The following is an 18,962-nucleotide window of genomic DNA, read 5'->3' on the forward strand; positions in this document are numbered from 1 at the left end:
TGTGTATATTTTTTAAAAAAGAAATTTTACTTAAATCAGATAATTTATTTAAAGTTGAATTGATCATATTAAATAATCAACCATAACAAACATGTAAAACTTTGAATCACACTAAATAACTGTCATACCAAGTAAATGAAATCCTTGATCATTTATTTAGAGTTGAATCAATGATACTAAACACTCTAATATTCTAATTTTCAAACAGGTGAGACCCGAATTAAGTATAAGATCTCACAATCACGACTAAATTAAAAGTTTTATGGGATTCAAGATTCAGTCTCTCATACTTGAACACTTACATCTTTACCACTTAAACTATCATTTTAAAACTAGATTTATGCATTTTATAATGCCTTGAGCATGAGCATGAACACACCATCTTCTCTAGTGCTTTCTTTCAACATTTAGATTTGGAAAAAAGACAAGTGGGTTTTAAGACGTGTCACAAATGTCCTTTCCATAAATAGGTATGTGAAGAACTTTGGAATCTTTGAGCTTCTAAACCAAGCTCTCGAGTTTCCTTTTTTGTGTCTATAAAAGCTCTTCATTGTCACACACAGTTGATCATCATCTCACTTTCTCTAACACAAATTAATCAATCTAGCTTCCTCTTAAGCTTTCCTTGAGAGTTGATGAATGGCGGAGCCCCTGGCTGTAGGGAGAGTGGTGGGTGATGTTGTGGACAATTTCAGCCCGAGTGTGAAGATGACTGTGACTTATAGCTCCAATAAGCAAGTCGCTAATGGTTATGAGCTTATGCCTGCTGCCACTGCTGCTAAACCTCGGGTTGAGATTGGTGGCGAGGACTTGAGAGCTGCCTACACATTGGTAAATATAAACTTTCATATATGTGTGTGTGTATATCTATATATATGTATCATAATTTGAACACGCAATAATAAAAATAATGTTATGTGCATCCAATTTTGAGTACCCAATTAGATATTTAAATAACGTGTCATTATATAATTAGAATGATAAGACATATGAATATTCAATTAAGTTCTTAAAATTGTATACATATAATTTTACTATAATTATAATGCTAAGTCCAGTACTAACAACTATCTGCTTTTTTTTTTTGCGTGTCATCTCTTTGTTGAGTAGATCATGACTGACCCTGATGCTCCAAGCCCTAGTGATCCATGCATGAGAGAACATCTCCACTCGTTAGTATATAATATATATATATATATATATACAAAGACTCATGTTTAACCTTCACATGGGACAAATAATATGAGAGACGTTATTTGATTAGTTCTGAGAATGTATAAGGTAGTAAAGGATTCCTCTAGCTACCAGCATAAGATTTTTACTCTGATAGAACCTTGTGCACATGTGGTTTCAGAGCCACTAGGGTTCAAGTCCCATCAAAGATTGTAGCGACTTCTCACATGGGACAACCAACATGAGAGATACCACCTACCTGATTGGTTCTAAGGACATACGAGGCATCAAGGGCTAAGTAAAGCATGAAAGCTTAAGCTGTTAGCTCTGATAGTACCTTGTTATTTAACATTTCATTGTACATTAATTTGTTGCATAGCAATCAAATTGTCTCACAGAACTTTTTCACTTTCAGGATGGTTACAGACATTCCTGGAACAACTGATGTTTCCTTTGGTTAGTTTTGGAGCTTGAAAATAATACACTCCGTTTGAATTTAAGAGATCATTTGAAGAACTTAACTGGGTTGTTTTAATTTGAATGGTAATGTAAAGCAGGAAAAGAAGCGGTGGGTTATGAGATTCCAAAGCCCGTGGTGGGCATCCATAGATACGTATTCATATTGTTCAAACAAAGAGGAAGACAGACTGTGAAGGCACCAACTTCAAGGGACCATTTCAACACAAGACAGTTTGCACAGGACAACGGCCTTGGCCTGCCTGTGGCTGCGGTCTACTTTAATGCCCAGAGAGAAACTGCTGCAAGAAGAAGATGAAGAAAAAAGAAAGAGTTCAATACTGCTTCAGGCGAAATAAATAAAACTGCCAACTTCAACTTGAATTTGGCAGCTCTAGTTCTTGTTTTAGGGTCTTGGGTTCAAATGTCTGTTTGTAGAAGCACTATTTTCCTCTGCTTGATGCGTTTGATTAGTTTATTATTAACATGTTCTGATTTACCGTAAAATTAGCTTCTTCTATGAACAGGATCATATACGTCATAGCATCATAAATATACCCGAAGCAACAATCTACAAAACCATCTGTTAGAAGCAAAGAACACAGAATTTTGGCTATCCTTAACAATCATACCAGAATGGTAAATAAGACAAAGGAATTGTTCATAAATGAGCAATTATAGATTTCAATCAATTTCTTTCCTTTTATCCCACATACAAACTTTACATCCCCTTTATATATATTTTTTCAAAACCAATCTAGAAGCTAATCAAATTGTCATGATTCCATACCCAGATTCATTACCATGCAGCCAGCTGAAGAAAGAGCCGAAGCAAACATGGGCTTGCAGACTCTCATTGATTTGAAGTTGGAATCAGCAAAAATTCTGTTTCAATGACCCATTATGAACCAACAATTGCCAATCAAGCATTTATCTCTGAATTGCACTGATGCTCTCTACTGCAGCTTCTTCTGCCCCAAAACATGCTCGAACAGCTTGTTCTCCCGAGTCTTGGCCCTTCCATTTTATCCTGTTCGATTGATGTTCCTTGGGGACGTTGGGGGGATTCATCTTGTGCTTCTACCTCTCTAGATTCGAAAGATGGGCATGGTCCATCATTGCAGGTGCATAAAGGAATGGCAACAGAAGGAAATGGGCTACAAGTGACTGGACAGAGCATATCTGAGGAAACTGAAGCTACACGATTCTTCCGAATCTCCAGGGCATGAGCAGGTGATCGGCGCTCAGCATCACGAGGGTGAAGCATGCATGAGGTACAAAGGCCAAGGGATAGGGTTTGTTTAATTTCTCTTACAGGGGAACCAGGCAATTTGACAAATGAGACAATTCCATGTCTACAGAGAGGACATGGAATGGAGCCAGCAGGACCTACCATCTCTGAAGGGATATTACTGGTGGAGCAAAGATAGAGTGCACATCTTACACAAAGTTCATGCCGACACCCTAAAAAAGGTATAAAGCAATTCTGATAAGTGAAGTCTAAGCATTATTTGAGCATGAAAATGACAATCCATAAATAACAATAGATTGATAACAAACTAGATGTTTGCTACAGAAATTTCTTGATAGCTTAATATTATGATGGAATAAACTTAAAAGAGATGAACTTGATTAAACGACAAAATGGTCACTCGGGACATGTATAAACGTGTTAGCCTGCACATGTTATTTTAAAAAAAGAATTTGCAAGTACAAAGTTTATAAGGCTGATAAACTGATGCAAATGACAATGCCCATCAGATGAGAGTAGCTGTATTAAGGATGTGAAGAAGATTACAGAAAATGAACCGAAAGAGTAAGTATAGAACTTCCTATAACGGTACAGAAGAATGGATTGAGGACAAGATGACCAAGAAGTGTGGTCATAAGAAACAAAAACCAGGGGGTGCTGAGCATGGAAACTTACAACAAAGATTTGACCTTAATTATAGAATACAAAAAGCATCCACATAGCTGAAGATATTGCTTTCATAGCTAACAAAAGATGAAACTCAATATTATTGATAGGTTCTATCAACAGTTTACAAGCAGCTTCATGCATAGAATCTACTAATTCCTTTTCCTCCCCAAAATAATATTACATACTCAGGGTTGTCACCTAAATTCACCTACATTTTCTACCTTGAGATTTTGTAATAAGAATGTGTCCTTTATCACTGAAAGGATGAAACTCCAGCAGATAAGTACAGAGTTGAAGAGAACATTCTGACTATCATGTAAAAAGTACTAATCATTAATCTGATAAGTTGGCTGTTAAAAAAAAGGCAAACACAAAAACAAGCAGTGTAACCGACACATAAATTGTTTGCATATGCCTTCTCTGATTAAAGCTTTCCAACATGCAAAAAAAAAAAAAAAACCCTAACATCCAGATCAAATTCTCTTCATTTTCTTTAATTTTAGCACCAGCCAACTGCGCTTTAAGTGATTGAAATACCTGCCTGATTGTCAGTTAAAGACAAGATAGGTACATAAAAGTTTATCGCTCCCCTATGTTATGTTGTCTACAATTTTTTTTTAAGATCCCAATTTAGAGTTTTTCACAAAATTATTCTTGAAGAAAACAGCACAGAATACTAGACACAATGAACAGAAAGGATGCTGGTACTAACAACTATGAAGGAATTAACTATGGAAGTAATATTCCTTGTTTTAAAGCTACTCCATCACAACCTAATAAAGATATCTTATTTAGATAATACAGAGATCAAAGTCAAACAACATTTGAAAAAGTAAAAAATTTAAAACAGTCCAAGAAAGAACAAACCTTCAGCAGCTACAGAGCATGCTCTCTCCAGGCAAACAGCACAAGTATCAGCATCCTCTGAGGAGATTGTTGGGGATTGCAACCCACACTCCCTGCAAAGATTAGATGTGATTTGTCATATTTGGTTTTAATTGCACAAACAGGAATATGTTAATTATGACCTCCAAATCATCAACAAAATCAACAGGCATAACCAATTTTTCAAATTCTACACAGCATACATCCCCTCCCCCAATTTATGACCTCCATTTGCTCATTGAAAGAGATCACAGTCAGTGACACATGACTGAAAAAGTTATTGCTATAAAAATTCAAATTGCTCCAACCATAATTGACTGCATAATTATTCACAAAGAAGATTCTAATATTGTTTCATCTTTCACATCATTTGCCCTTCTCTAGCTTCCTGATCAGTTTCCCTCAGTTTTAATTTCATGATTTGAATTATAATTTCTCCTAAGCTATATCAAGAAATTCAGTTTTAACCTTGCAACTTTGTCTGTCATGACAAACCTTTCATTCCAAGTCCAAACCAGTATTAAAGCATCACATATACCTCATATATGTGACAAAGATGCCATGCAGAAGTACTAATCTGATTAGTATCTGCTAGTAGTTTGACGATGGCAAAATACTCATCTATTCATATAGTGGTCAAAAAATTACCTTGCTACATTAAGTACACTCAGAAGAGGCAAAGATAAGTAATTGGAAGGAGGAAATCTTGGCATAACAGAGTCAGAATTGGGTGTCAGCAAAGGTTCAAGCCAATGACGCCCCCACATTCTAGCAACATCAAGAGGCAGCCACCTGAAGAATACATGAACTTCTTTTAGCCATGTGATATACAGGCCCCAAATGTAATCATACCAACAAGCCAAAGAATGAACATGGCAAGAGAAACTAGAGTCAACTAATTACCCATTGCAGTTCAAAGACATCCGACTAGCACCTCTAGCAAGGAGGATCTGCAGAAATAGTAAAATTGTCATCTCAAAAGTTAAAGGGAACTAAACATCATTTATGACAATCTTTAAAGGAAATTAGAATTGTTACCTGACAGCATTTTAAATTTCCTCCACAAGCAGCATAATGCAAAGGGGTGCTTCCAGCTCCTAGAAATAATTATGCATATGTTACCTCAAGCAAGGCTAACATAACGATTATCCACAAGAAGGATCATGAATCAAATACAAGAGCAAACCTATTAAGTCCATTGATGTTCCATAATGAAATGTCACTGCAGATACATTTGCATGAAGATCAAGCAAAAGCTGTAAACAATCAAAATATCCATGCAACGCAGCCATATGAAGAGCAGTGATCCCGCCATCAGCTGCCTTATTTACAAACTTGGACAGGGCACTGCATTAGAGAATTAGCTAGATAAACAACAAGAAAAACAATGCTTGATATCTTTGGCATATAAATATAAAATGATTCTTATGCATTGGACATCATCAGATCATGTGATAAACCTTGTAGAAACATCTCCTTTAAAGTAAAAGTCTATCAGGAATATTGAGATAATGCCACCCCAAAGAGATACAAAGAGCCACAGTTTGCAATCAACATTTTTGTCAAACAAAACATATTGCAATTTGTTCTTTAGAAACAATAAAATAAGTGTATTGACTAATCTGAGACCTTAATATGTCTCCGTTCCCACTGAATTCCCAGCCAGCAACATAAGTGTTAATTGAGAAAGTGAATACACACAAGCAACATAAACAAATTCCAGACCTTTGATCATACTTGTTCTTCAAACTGGAGCTGTCCCCTCTATCACCTTCAGCATTGGTATTCGTAACCTCAAAAGGGGCATTAGGAACAAAATCAGCTACAACTAATCTAATACATCTAACATGTCCACTTACAGCTGCAAAATGTAAAGCTGTCCTCCCACTGAGGTAATCGGCTCTTATGACCTATAAGAAGAAAATAGATATGATAACTGAAGGCAAAACAATGATATAGAAGCATCAAACTGCCTCTTCATCAAAGAGAGATTTTAATAATTGAATTTTCTATAATTTGAAGGTAGGAAAAAAAAAAACACAGATAACTGGAAATTGAACTTACATTGCATCTGAAGAGCAGAAGAGTTAGTACAACTTCCCAGTGCCCATATCTACACGCTTGCATCAATGCAGTCTTCAAACATAAATAACGAAATTTAACTCAGCCGTAAGTTTCAAAACCGATCCATGAGCTTGTTGCTTATTAAGAGAGTAGACTTCTAGCTATGCTAATTAAAAAGCAGATCATGCTTGTTTTTAACAATATATGAGAACAAAATTATTCATATCTTGCACAAAAAGAATCTTTTTTCAGAGTCGGCTGGAACCAGAGAATCAAAATGCTGTCCCGATCTTGCAGAAACTTCCAATTCCATACCATGGAAATAAAAATTAAAAAAAAAAAAAACTAGATACAAATATCTCTATATAAAACAAAACATAACAGGACCCATCACCCAAACGAAATTCAGAAGAAGAATAAATGCAATAAATCTCATACCTGACCACAATAATTCCGGGAATTAACATCGGCTCCATTTTCAAGCAACAAGGCAACAATCTAGCAACAACCAACCAAAATAAAACCCAAGAAGGTTGAAAAAGAAGAAAATACCCATTACAATAAATGAAAAAAGATAAGCTGTAACCAACCTCATTGTGGCCTTTAGCAGCAGCGAAATGAAGAGGCGAATTTAAGCCACCAAACGTGGAGTATTTAGCGAGACATGGGTTACAATCTAACAGCATCTTGGCTTCAACCAAATCACCATCTCTCGCAGCCGATACTAATCTTTCCCCAGAAGCTGAACACCCAAAAGAATTCCCCATTTTTTTCCCTTTTCCTCCGCGTGACTCCGTGTGTTTTCAATAGATATGAATAATAGGTCAACTGTCGTAGAAGAAATCCATATCATATACCCAAAAAAAGATTACAGAAATTAATAAATTAGAGATGTCAAATGGAACATAATATAAGGAAATAACCCCAACCCAACCAAAAAAAAAGGGAGAGCTCTAAGAATATAAAATGGGTAACGTGGCCATTACTGTAAATATATATGTTGTTGAGCTTTTGCTTTTAGAGACAGATGGCGTTGACAGCGGACTGGTGTTGGCCTTTTCGGGTCAAGGCAAGGCAACAGTATTACAATATCACTTCTCTCACCTCATACTTTAGTCTCTATATGTGTTTCATTTTGCCACCATGGGTTTGATTATAGTTTCATTCCATACATTTTGTTCATTTTTCCATCATAGTATTTCCTTTCTTTCTCACCTAAAATTTTCACCATTTATGAGGACATCAGACTTTTCTACATACAAGATGATTGCCATTACAGGATATATTGCTGTTATTTATTGCTAATAGTTATTTCTAAAGTAAGAGAAGGTAGTAGACAGTTGTCGTTGATGGGTAAAATCCATTGAAGATTTGATTGAGAATTGTCACATATTTATTGCTCCTACATCATTAATGTGCGGTAGCTAAACAATAAAATTATATTACCTTATTTTTTAATTAATGATAAAATAATACTAATTATATGATGATACATATAAATATATATGTATTTATGTATCTAAAATAGGTACACATAATATTACTCGTAGCTAAAACTTGAAGTTAAGTCAACTTTTTCGTCTCATGTAGAATTGACAACTTGTGTTATTAGATCGTATTTGTGTTATGTTAGTTTGACTTTTTAGTTAAAAACTTTTAACTCTAACTCAGTTTGAATTATAATCGTATTGAGATTTTTCAACCCTAACATAACTCTTTAATATTTGGGTTATTTTGAAATTATTTATTGTTTTTACTATTATAAATGTTTTTAGTATTTTAATTTTTTCACCAAATTATCTCAATATGCTATTAATAAAGCGCATAATATAAAATTTTATCTTTTTTTACAAATGGTCTAAAAAGCATATATCAAGAGCTTTAAAACACGTTAATACTCTTATTAATCAAATCATATTTTCACTACCAAATAATAAAATAAATCAGTAATAAAAACTACATAAAAATTTAACTATATGCAATCTATAAGAATTTCAATTGTTATCAATATTAACTTTCAATATTTCTATAATTTATTCCAACAAATTCTACTAAAATAACATTTATCTAAAAATTCAAGTCAGTTTAGGTTATTTTCATGTCAACTCTAAAATTATCTTATTTTAACTTTAAGTCGTATTAGATTGATCTGAAATAAATTTAGTGTAAAAAAATTTAATCTTAATCAAATTTTTTAATGTTGTATCGTGTTGTGTCAGATTAATGAGTTGTGTTAAAAATTACAACTCTAATCTTAACTTTGCAACATAAGTGATAAAGATAATATTTATGGGGTGTTTGATTTAAGTAATGTTTTATTATTAAAATAGAAAAATTACCTTGAAGATAGATTACTTAGAAGATTATTAGGTATAAATTATTACTATATTTGATAAAATTTAATAGATATAAATAATTATTATGTTTGGTTAAAGATTATAAAATATTACTAATAAATTATTTTACTTAAATCCCTTGAATATAATTATTTTTAAATATTTTTTATATTATTTGTCATATTAATTAAAAATAAATTTATTTTTGTCTTAAAAAACTAATAAATAATAATATAATTATACTATAATCAAGATTATCTTGGTAATATTTAAATACCTAAAGTGAAAGTGGTAATCAGATTATCATCTATATTACCTGTCACGTCAACATTGACAATAAAAATTACTATAATCTTTTATTACTGACAAACCAAACAAAGAAATAAAAGATATATTACCTTGATAATCTATCTTAACTGAAACCAAACGACCCCTTAAAGTAAAAGAGGTGTGGAAAAGTATACCTAAAGAACACAAAAATGAGCAACAAATTGTTAGAGAGTGTTAGAAATATAAGTTTGATTGCTTGTTACATGTGTTTAAAATTTATACACTAGAGCCCTTGACATACATATGACCCTTAGAATGTCTTGTTGGACAAAAACTGAACAGAAGCCCTAAAAAATATCTTAAAAAGTTATAGACACTTGCCCTTAATAAAAATCATGAAAAAGCCTAAAAGTTGTGTCGGCATTTGGATTGTTTCTTACTATCACAATGTGGGTTGGACACTACAAAATAAGTTATTGCACCTAGATTGTGCATGTAGATTGTGTTAGGATAGCCTATTGTCATGCATGAAATTGGCGGGTCATGATATTCTCCCCTACCAATTACATGATGCTCTCATTTCGTTGTTGTGAGCCTTATCAAAAGTTGTCATCTTCTTATTTACCCATTTCCTCCTCCTTTTGACCTCATTAGGCTTGTGATGCATCACCCACGTAAATGCCCAAATTTTTCCTTGAATATTGTTGCTATGGAGTACTCAATAATTTGTGCATAGTTTATATGACTTGTTTCTCCCAACGTGACACTAACTCTCCATAGGTCATTGCTAGGTTGGATGCACCTCGCATCCAACACTTCTCTCAAATTCCTTCATTGCTTCATTGATGTCCCCAACTCAAGAGGCGTTGTCTTGCATGGTAGGACATCATGCAACTTGATCATTAACTTTGGCTTAATATAGTGATCTCTTTTCCGCTTTGGTGACAACTTCCTTAGCAACTCGACTAGCACTATATCTTTTAGTTTGTCACATGTGTCTTAAAAGTATTGTTTGGCACATCCCTTGGCACACGCAAATGCCCCTTTTTTAACATTGCCACAAAAGTTGGTTATGCACACTTTAGGTATCAAATAGTGTCATAGTTGAGATTGTCTTAGTATAAAGTGTTGCCACTCATGATTATGGTACCATGCACATGTTTTCCTCATCCAAGAAGCATGTTGTGTCACAAAAGGGATTGGTACCAACTTGACTTTGTTTATGAACTCCATTCTAAGCACTATTGGGTAATCGTTCAAAGCCATAACTGAAAAATTCAGTTTGCATGACTATTGACCAAGATAAACTATCACTCCTAGTGCAACACTGTAAATTGCTTTTGGCTCTAAATTCATTATTTTAGGCTTATTTCTTGGAAGGAACTATTTTAAAACTTGGACTGATGAGAGTTGGTGTCAAATATGGTCCAGGTTAAAACTCGATTTAGTTATTATATCGAACTGATTTAAAGTTGAATTACATAAATGGTATTATAGAAAAGTTCTAAATACTTACCCCCTAATAAAAATCTTGGAAAAGTCTAGATTAGTGCACTGTGCAACAAAATATCAAGCTAGCCAACAATTTCTAGAAGTTTCCTCTCAAATATCTCTTTGTCTAAAGGTTAAGCTAACATTTGGGTTGCTTCTTATTCTCACACAATGTGGTTTGGACATTACAAAATCAGCTATTGCTCTTAAATTGTGTGTGAATTGTGATGGGACAATCCATTGTTTTACACAAAATTAACAGATCATGATAAATGCATATGAAAGGTATTATTTTAAAACTCAAATTGATGAGAATCAATGTCAAATATAGTCTAGGTCAAAACTTGATTTAGTTATTGAATCAAATTGATTTAAGGTTGAATTAGGTTAATAAGGTTATAGAAAAGTTCTAGACATTTACCCCCAATAAAAATCTTGGAAATGTCTATATTAGTGCACTTTTTAACATTATATCATACTAGTAATAAATTCTAAAGGTTTCCTTTTAAATATCTTTTGTTTAGAAGTTAAGCTGGCATTTGGGTTACTTGTGGGTTTGACACAACAAAATAAGTTGTTACGCTTAGAATTCTATAGTTGTGATGGGACAACTCACTGCCCTAAACAAAGTTAATGAGTCTTGATAAAATGTATATGAAATATACTATTTTAAAGCTTAAACTAATGAAAATCAATGTCAAATTAAGTTCAAGTGAAAACTCATATTAGTTATTAGATCAAATTAATTTAAAGATTAATTAGATTAATAGCATCAAACTGTGATTCAATTGTTAAATCAAACTGTCTAACCAATATACTGATATTATATGAGTAAAACTTGTTTTAAAATTTTAATTATATTATATTAATATCATTAGTTTAACTTACCAATTAACTTATAGATTAACTTTTCGATTGGATCAATGTCTATCGTCCGAGTAAGAAAATATTAAAGGAACCAATGTATGAATGAAAATTGATGAATTTTTATTACCTTATTCTTCTGTATATTATTAATTATTGATGGTCAATAATTATTAATTAATTATAAATAACTTCAATCTATATATATGTATGTATATATATTATTGGTTTGGAATTGGGTCATGGACAGATTTGTAGCTGACGTGTCATAACTCTATTGGCAACCGTAGAGAAAACTTTCAAGGACAAACCGCACGATTAGACTATCTGGACAGCTCCTGATAGGCCCACTTGGCAGAGCTACATTAAGCGGTAGTCAAAACGCGTGCCCGCTCCGTGCCTGGCTGTCTGTAAGAAAGACAAATATCAGGTGCTACACGCATCACAATAAAAATGCAGATCAAACATAAAACATGACTGACTCGACACTTGTTCCAGTGTGAAATCTGTAGAATGATCGTTAATCGGACGGTTGAAGATGATAATTGAGTCAGTGGTTCACGTGCAAAGGTGTGAACCGTCAGACAGATTATTTTCATGAGCAGTTTCACCTCGGGATATACGCCATGGATTAGGTTAGTTTGGTCGGGGAATGTGGGCCGTAGATTTCTAATGCCTGAAAGCAGCGCCACGCTAAAATTAGATTTAAATCGAATTGAGTTTGAACTCATTTACATTAGACTTTAAGCTCAGTTTAGTAAAATCAAACTAAAGTTTAAACTCATTTTAAAAGTATTCAAACTCCCTCATTTGAGAGGAGTTGAGTTCAAATCAAGTTTTGAACTCATTCTGATACTAAAACGACGTCGTTTTAATATATATTAATAAAAATAATATCATTTTAATCGATTTGTATTAAATTTTTTAAGTTTACGAACTTATGAGTCCAACACTCTTAAAGGTCAAGTTTAAACTCAAAAAACTTAAATTTTCAAATTCGAATTCGTTTGAATCAAACTTATATTTTTGAATGAAGCAAGACATTTGACCTATACCAGCGCAAGGTTAAAGATTCCTTGAGTGCAAATACAATTTTCGTGAAAAGATGGAAAAAAAGAGGTTCTTTTCTTGATTGATGAGATTGCTATCAACTTTGGGTAGATTATATTCTAATGACCAAATTGGCATGTACGAAAATGATAGTGGCACTCTTTTGGTTGCTAAGCTAGTAAAACATGAGCCAATTTGAGTTAATTTAAATTTAATTTAATATTTAATTTAAATAAGTTAAATTAAAATTAAATTAATTTAAATTTGTGTCGAATTAGTTTAAATAAAGTGAGTCTTTAGAAATTCATAAGAAGATTTATCTTTTTTGATAATATTTAATTTTTTATTACAATTTTTTAATTTTTTTGATAACTTTCTTTTTTCCAGCCATTCTTTTTTTTCATCCTCAATCATTTTTTTTTTGACAATTTTTGATGACTTATCTACTTAAATTATTGTTTGCTCAAGCTTGAATTATACTATTTAGATCTAAACTAAGTTTAAACAAATTTTTATTTGAATTTGATTTAGTTTAAATTTATTTATTTTTATATCAATATCAGTAAAACTATATATATCTAATTTTAAGTATTTAAATATTATATCATCATATGATTTAATAATTTTAAATAAAAAATAAAATTATATTAAATTATATAATAATATATTATATTTAATTAAATATTTAAACTGAATATATATAATATTACTATTTTCAGGCAGACGTAGACTTGATGCTGTTACATGAGATTTTTTGTGGTTCAAGTCATGTGCAGGTAAGTCAATTAGAATTAACCCAATACAAACGTCCATTGGTTGATATTACTAGTAGACAATTTGCCAATTTCAATTCTCGTACCTTAAATTGCACTCTACTTCCGACTTCTCTCAACCAATTTCTATGAAAGAATTATATTTATTCACAAATGTTCAATTACCTTAAAACCCTTAATTTCTTTTTTAGAGAAATGGGTAGATCCTAAGAGTTGAAAAAACGAGTATTAAAATTTTCAAAGAGAAGATTTAAGTTCGAGTATTTGTCATATTTATAAAATATTAACTTGATATAGTAATTATAAGTTCGATCATTATATATCAAATTTTAAAAAAAAATCTCAATTTATTTCATTGAGTAAGATTGACCTAGAAGTTATTTTATATGATAACAGATATAAGTGTGTATTCAATTTATTTCACTATATATAAAACTATATATACTCATTTTCGGTATATATTGGTACAAACTTATATGTGTCATCCCATAATTGGATGATTTTGAATTAAAAATAAAACAACATTCAACAGATATAAGTGTGTACTTATTTATATACTTAAAATAGATATATATAATATTGTTTAGGCAAGATTGGCCTAGAAAATTTTCGGAGCTTGCTTCTAACAAGAAGATTGCAAATATTAATGAATGAGAAAAATATTGTCACTTGTTGATATAATAATATCATATAAAAAACTTAGGGTTATATTTATTTATAATGAGTTGCAAAGTTTGGTTTGTGACAAGGAATAAAAACAAATTTTGAAAGCTTATATTATGGTAGTTGCGTTATAAAATTGCCATAGGCTCTAATACGTTAAAACACTTAGACAAATTAGCTTTGTCCACAAGTATAGATTTGGCTGCATGGATACATCACTCAATATTTATTTATGTAATCAGGTCATCACTATTATTTGATACAATATAATTACATGCATTCAATTTGAATATATGTTTACGAGTTTATTATACATAAACTTAATACAATCATACAATCCTAAATTCACAAGATTTACGCATGAATTATAAAATATTAAATTAAACTCTTTAGGGTTATAGAATTATCTGGATCACTATATAATGTGAATCCGTGAAGTTGTCAAAATTATTTGTCAAGAGTACCTCTCGACGTGATCATAGTAGGGTAAGTTATACAGTATCAATATTAAGTTTTGAAATTAAGACTTAACCGATATATGGTAAGGTAATTGACCGCATTAAAATCTAATAAACCTCAAGACTCATATTTATGTTGTCTACCCAGATAATAATTTTTAAGTGTATTATGCTTATTTTTATTGATAATTTAAATCAATTTGCAAACTGATATTGAACTAATCAATTATCCAGTCATATTAAATCGAAAATATAATTAATGTTAACTTACATTAGAAAATTTCTAATATTATAATCTAATAATTTTAAATTAAAGATAAAATAATATTCAATAACATAATAACAGATCATATGAATATTTAATTAAATATTCAAAATTAGATACACATAATATTATTTATTTGATACCAATTTTATAAAAAACAAGACTACGGCGTAAAACTTCAATATAATAATAGAAGATCTAAGATTCTTATGAAATTCTTATTATTTAGTGTCTATTTTCTTTGCTTTTACTTAATTAAATTATATCAAGAACGATATAGTTGACAAATATTTAGGACAATGGTTCGATTATTATACCTAAAAATCGGTTTTCCCTTGTCTCTTCATACCTGAAACCATCGTACTTGCAATACTAAATATGTTTAACTTCTATTAACTCTTGAACTTAAAATCAATTACAGGGAATGGGGTTTGGGGATGAATTCATATTTTGTTTCAAATTTGATATGATTAGGATTGGAATGAAACCAAACTAGTTTGATTTCACTCAATTCAAGTTGGAGATTCAACTTAGTTTAAATTTGATTCGAATATTCTTTCAATAATATTATTTATCTCATTGACAACTCCTCAACAATATCTTTAGTTAGATTGAATTCAAATCAAATTACTTTTGCTTGACTCAATATTCAGTTCAATTCAAGTTAAAGATTCAGCTCAATTTGAGTTTGATTTGAATCTCCTTTTAACAATATTATTTATTTCATAGACAATACTATTTATCTCATTAGCGACATTATTTATCTTACTGACGACTGCTCAATAAAATCTACAACTAGTTGAATGAGCTTAAACTCAGAATGACTATTATGAATTCAAGTCAAACTTGAGTCAGTCATGTTCGAGTTCAAATCTAACCTTAGATAGATTAATAATATAAAAATGAGACTACTATAATAAATAAATAATGATTCAATAAAACTATATATATCTAGTTTTATGTATCTAATTAGATAAATACCCATATAATATGTCTAAATGTGATTGTTCACAACTTTGAGTAATGCAATAACATATTTAGAAGAGAGTGAAATATTTTATAAAGCCTAAAGTGGGTTGTGTTGTTTTCAGTGGTTAGTGGATACAACTTGGGTCTATGCAACGTTTAAAATGAATCATCAATGGAACAACTTTGTTTTGGATGTGGACATAAATCTTATATATTTGGTCAAGTTTGATGTTAACCCCACCTAACTTAAACCGACTAACACCTTTGAACATTTAGAAATATCCAACCAAAAACTCATGGCCAAGAAGCAATGCTTGTAGCCCATGAACATGGACAAGCCCTGTGACCAAGGCCCCCATATTTTTGATAAACTAAGAATTTGATTAGACCAAAGGAAACCCATTTCCAGTCTTAGGCATATGGCTTAGGAGTCTACCGGTTCTCTTTGATTGTGAAATTTGTAACCAAGTGCACAAATGCACCCTTGAGCTTTCTGGTATAAACAACTAAGTTCACCACAGAAGCTTTAAAAAGATTAGAAATACTAACTCCCGTGGAGGAGGATATTTTGATTCTCCAAAGATATTATATGAGAGTTATGACTTCAGTATTATAGAAAGTATCAGTGTAAGCAATAAAAACAATAAATTAATCAAAGAAGATGAAAGAGATTTTTTGGTGATTCGATTGTCTAAATAAAACCTACATTTATTATATTGCTATGAAGATGAGAACGAGAAATCTTAAGAGTGAAAGTCAAATGATCCCCAATTCCCTCTTATTTGCTCTTTCCTTAGTTCATATATTTGGTATTTAAAATAAGAAGATGTTGTCGTCACATAAGGACACATGGTGTCTAGAGATATTATGAAGTTTGCTTGTCTACTCAAATAAGATAATACATGTACCATCAAAATCGTTCTATGTTACAGAAGATTAGGTGCAACACCACTTTTTTTCATTAAATATAATGCGTATTATCTAACCAACTCAATTACTTTGTATTTAATGTGTCATCAAAACAAATACTTTTTCTTTACTTTATATGTGGTACAATTATTTTGGCCGACAAGGTGATAATTATACTCAATTACCCATTCTGACAATTTAAATATCTTGCTTAATGTAAACACATGATCATAATTGATTAGCTTGAACATTCTCTTGCTCAGAAAATATGTACTTGCGCTATATGATACACTCATCTAGACGACATGAGTTATCTACACGCTTTTAGTATGAGTATTTGCACATCGATGTCAAGACATTAAATTGGTGAGTGCGAGGGTTTACATGTTTGTGTCAAGGCATTAAGTCGTTGAGCTTGAGTGTTATACACATCTGTGTCAAAACATTAAGTCATTGAGCTGCTAGGTGCATATCAAGAACCTATCGCTTGACAATTGGTGCTACCGAAGGCCCAATTATAGAGAGGTAAATCCTACCCGCATAACACAAGCTTATAGCTCAGGAAGACAAAGGAAATTTACTACATAAAAGACATCAGGATTCGCTAAACCTTTATTTACTTCAATCCATTGTGTGTATATACATCAAGGCAAAATCTATTTCATTGCTTGAACTTACTAGAAATATTTCTGATAACACTCAACAGTATCAAAGCCTCAACCAGTAATCCCAGAATTCTGATTCTCCAGGGCTCAAAAAGTTTGCCTTACTTCAAAGTTGAAGCTCTCCACTTTGGGGAAGAAAATTACAGAAGTGCACTTCCTATATAGAATGTTACCTCTCAAATGTAAGTTTCTTCAAAAACTGAATTCCAATATGAGGTGTTTCTTCAACCTTGGTTAGAAATCTATCTCCCATGCCAGTCACTCATCATTCTCAATTCACAAATTCTGATTGTTTAATGATGTCTTAGATGTTTACGTCCATGAGTGTCCAATGGATATAAAGTTCCAAATCACTCCCTTACACAGGCACCCTGCTCTTCACCAGTGATTTTATCACAATGATCATCGCCATCAATCAATGCTATCTGACTCAAAATCAGAACCCAAATCTGAATTCAAAACATCCTCTCCATTTCCAACTTCTCAAACATTTTCGCCAACCCAAATTTGTCAATATTACTCCCTTCATAACTTCAAGCATGGCCTATCCTGTCATCATCTCTACAATGCCTATAGCTAACCAACTTCATATCCATCTTTTTCTTCGGACTCAACAAAACCGAGCTCACCAACTTCCTCCTTGCAAAATACAGATCATTTAGCTCTATCAACTCTCCTTTCCTATCATCCTCTCTAAGAAACAGTGTATGAAGTTTCCCATGATTCCCCCTTGTTGACATATAAAATACCCCCTGATGCCGAAGCACAACTCCTTGAACTTCTTTGGCAAGTTCATTGCCAACCTACAATGTGCAAACCTCTCCATAGTCAACTACAGCATTTCGTGTACGGTTGCCACAGCCCTCTTCTCCATTCTCTTTTGTGCCTCAAGTGATCTCAAGTCATATCCCGACACATCCTCATAGGGGGCCCAATAAGGAAGACGTTACCATGTTCACACTGCAATTAAATCCGGGCGGAAAATTCACAATAAATGAAAACCTAACATCTTCAGCATCAATACCTTTCTCTCTATAATCTTTTTCTCTAACCTTCTCAAAAGCATAAACAGCTAAACTTTTATCTCTCTCAACAAGCTCTAAGTATTTATTTCTAGTTTCATCAACATCAAACAATCTAAAATCCTTTAGGTTCTTAAGAATTACCGAGTACTCAAAATCCTCAAGCAGCCCAAATACAGACCTGGCAATTCGAATATGTTCAAGCCGTAACCGACCCATATTGGACACCATAAGAAGCTTCCTAAAACGGGTCACAGAATTAGTTATTTGGGTATTCAAAGGTTGTCATTCTTGTTCAATTTGGAGAATAGCTTTTCGCCTTGAACGACAATACAAAATTCGTTGAACTGAGTTTAGGGTTTTGCAATGAATTTGAAGTGATTGTTTATTTATCGGAGAGAAGAAGGAAGAGCATGTTTGATTGGAGAAATCGGTAGATTTGATTAAACGGTGCTGCCTTAGGATTGAGTAAAACATTTGGTGTCTTTATGATATTAGAGGTATTCAATTGCTTATTATTGGGCCGCTTTGCTTGACTCCGTCAGCCCAAACACTATTTACTAAATATTCAAATAAAATTTAATTCGATAATTAAAAATAAATTAAATATTCAAATTTCATTTATAATAGAAAATTATTTTAAAAATAAAAAATAAATTGATTTTCTTAATTTCAAGTATCAATAAAAAATAAAAAAAGCCGTCAAATATAGATAAAAAATAATAAAA

The 18,962-nt window shown here is 32.0% G+C and overlaps 2 protein-coding genes and 1 pseudogene across 4 annotated transcripts; 1 reads left to right on the forward strand and 2 right to left on the reverse strand.

The window, feature by feature from the left end:
- The first annotated feature begins 429 nt into the window (after window positions 1–429).
- Window positions 430–2,136, forward strand: LOC123225830 (CEN-like protein 1). 2 transcript variants are annotated; one of them, XM_044650110.1, is made up of 4 exons: window positions 430–831; window positions 1,111–1,172; window positions 1,589–1,629; window positions 1,728–2,136. In XM_044650110.1, exons 1-4 carry the CDS (start codon window positions 640–642, stop codon window positions 1,946–1,948), a joined length of 516 nt encoding a protein of 171 aa, XP_044506045.1. In that variant the 5' UTR covers window positions 430–639; the 3' UTR covers window positions 1,949–2,136. The 2 variants fall into 2 exon arrangements, with proteins under 2 accessions (XP_044506045.1, XP_044506047.1); XM_044650112.1 differs by having other exon boundaries at window positions 498–831; window positions 1,731–2,136.
- A 90-nt stretch (window positions 2,137–2,226) lies between these two features.
- Window positions 2,227–7,653, reverse strand: LOC123225829 (E3 ubiquitin-protein ligase XBAT33-like). Of its 2 annotated transcripts, XM_044650109.1 has the most exons (11): window positions 7,486–7,653; window positions 7,090–7,327; window positions 6,938–6,997; window positions 6,500–6,571; window positions 6,161–6,345; window positions 5,622–5,782; window positions 5,474–5,532; window positions 5,339–5,385; window positions 5,084–5,227; window positions 4,418–4,509; window positions 2,227–3,093 (listed from the first exon to the last, which is right to left on the reverse strand). In XM_044650109.1, the coding sequence occupies exons 2-11, from the start codon at window positions 7,264–7,266 to the stop codon at window positions 2,552–2,554; spliced, it is 1,539 nt and encodes a 512-aa protein (XP_044506044.1). In that variant the 5' UTR covers window positions 7,267–7,327; window positions 7,486–7,653; the 3' UTR covers window positions 2,227–2,551. The 2 variants fall into 2 exon arrangements, with proteins under 2 accessions (XP_044506044.1, XP_044506043.1); XM_044650108.1 differs by lacking the exon at window positions 7,486–7,653 and having other exon boundaries at window positions 7,090–7,455.
- A 9,479-nt stretch (window positions 7,654–17,132) lies between these two features.
- Window positions 17,133–18,711, reverse strand: LOC123225657 (annotated as a pseudogene).
- Window positions 18,712–18,962: the final 251 nt, after the last annotated feature.

This window comes from Mangifera indica, chromosome 9 (genome assembly GCF_011075055.1).
Source record: "Mangifera indica cultivar Alphonso chromosome 9, CATAS_Mindica_2.1, whole genome shotgun sequence".
Lineage (NCBI taxonomy): Eukaryota > Viridiplantae > Streptophyta > Magnoliopsida > Sapindales > Anacardiaceae > Mangifera > Mangifera indica.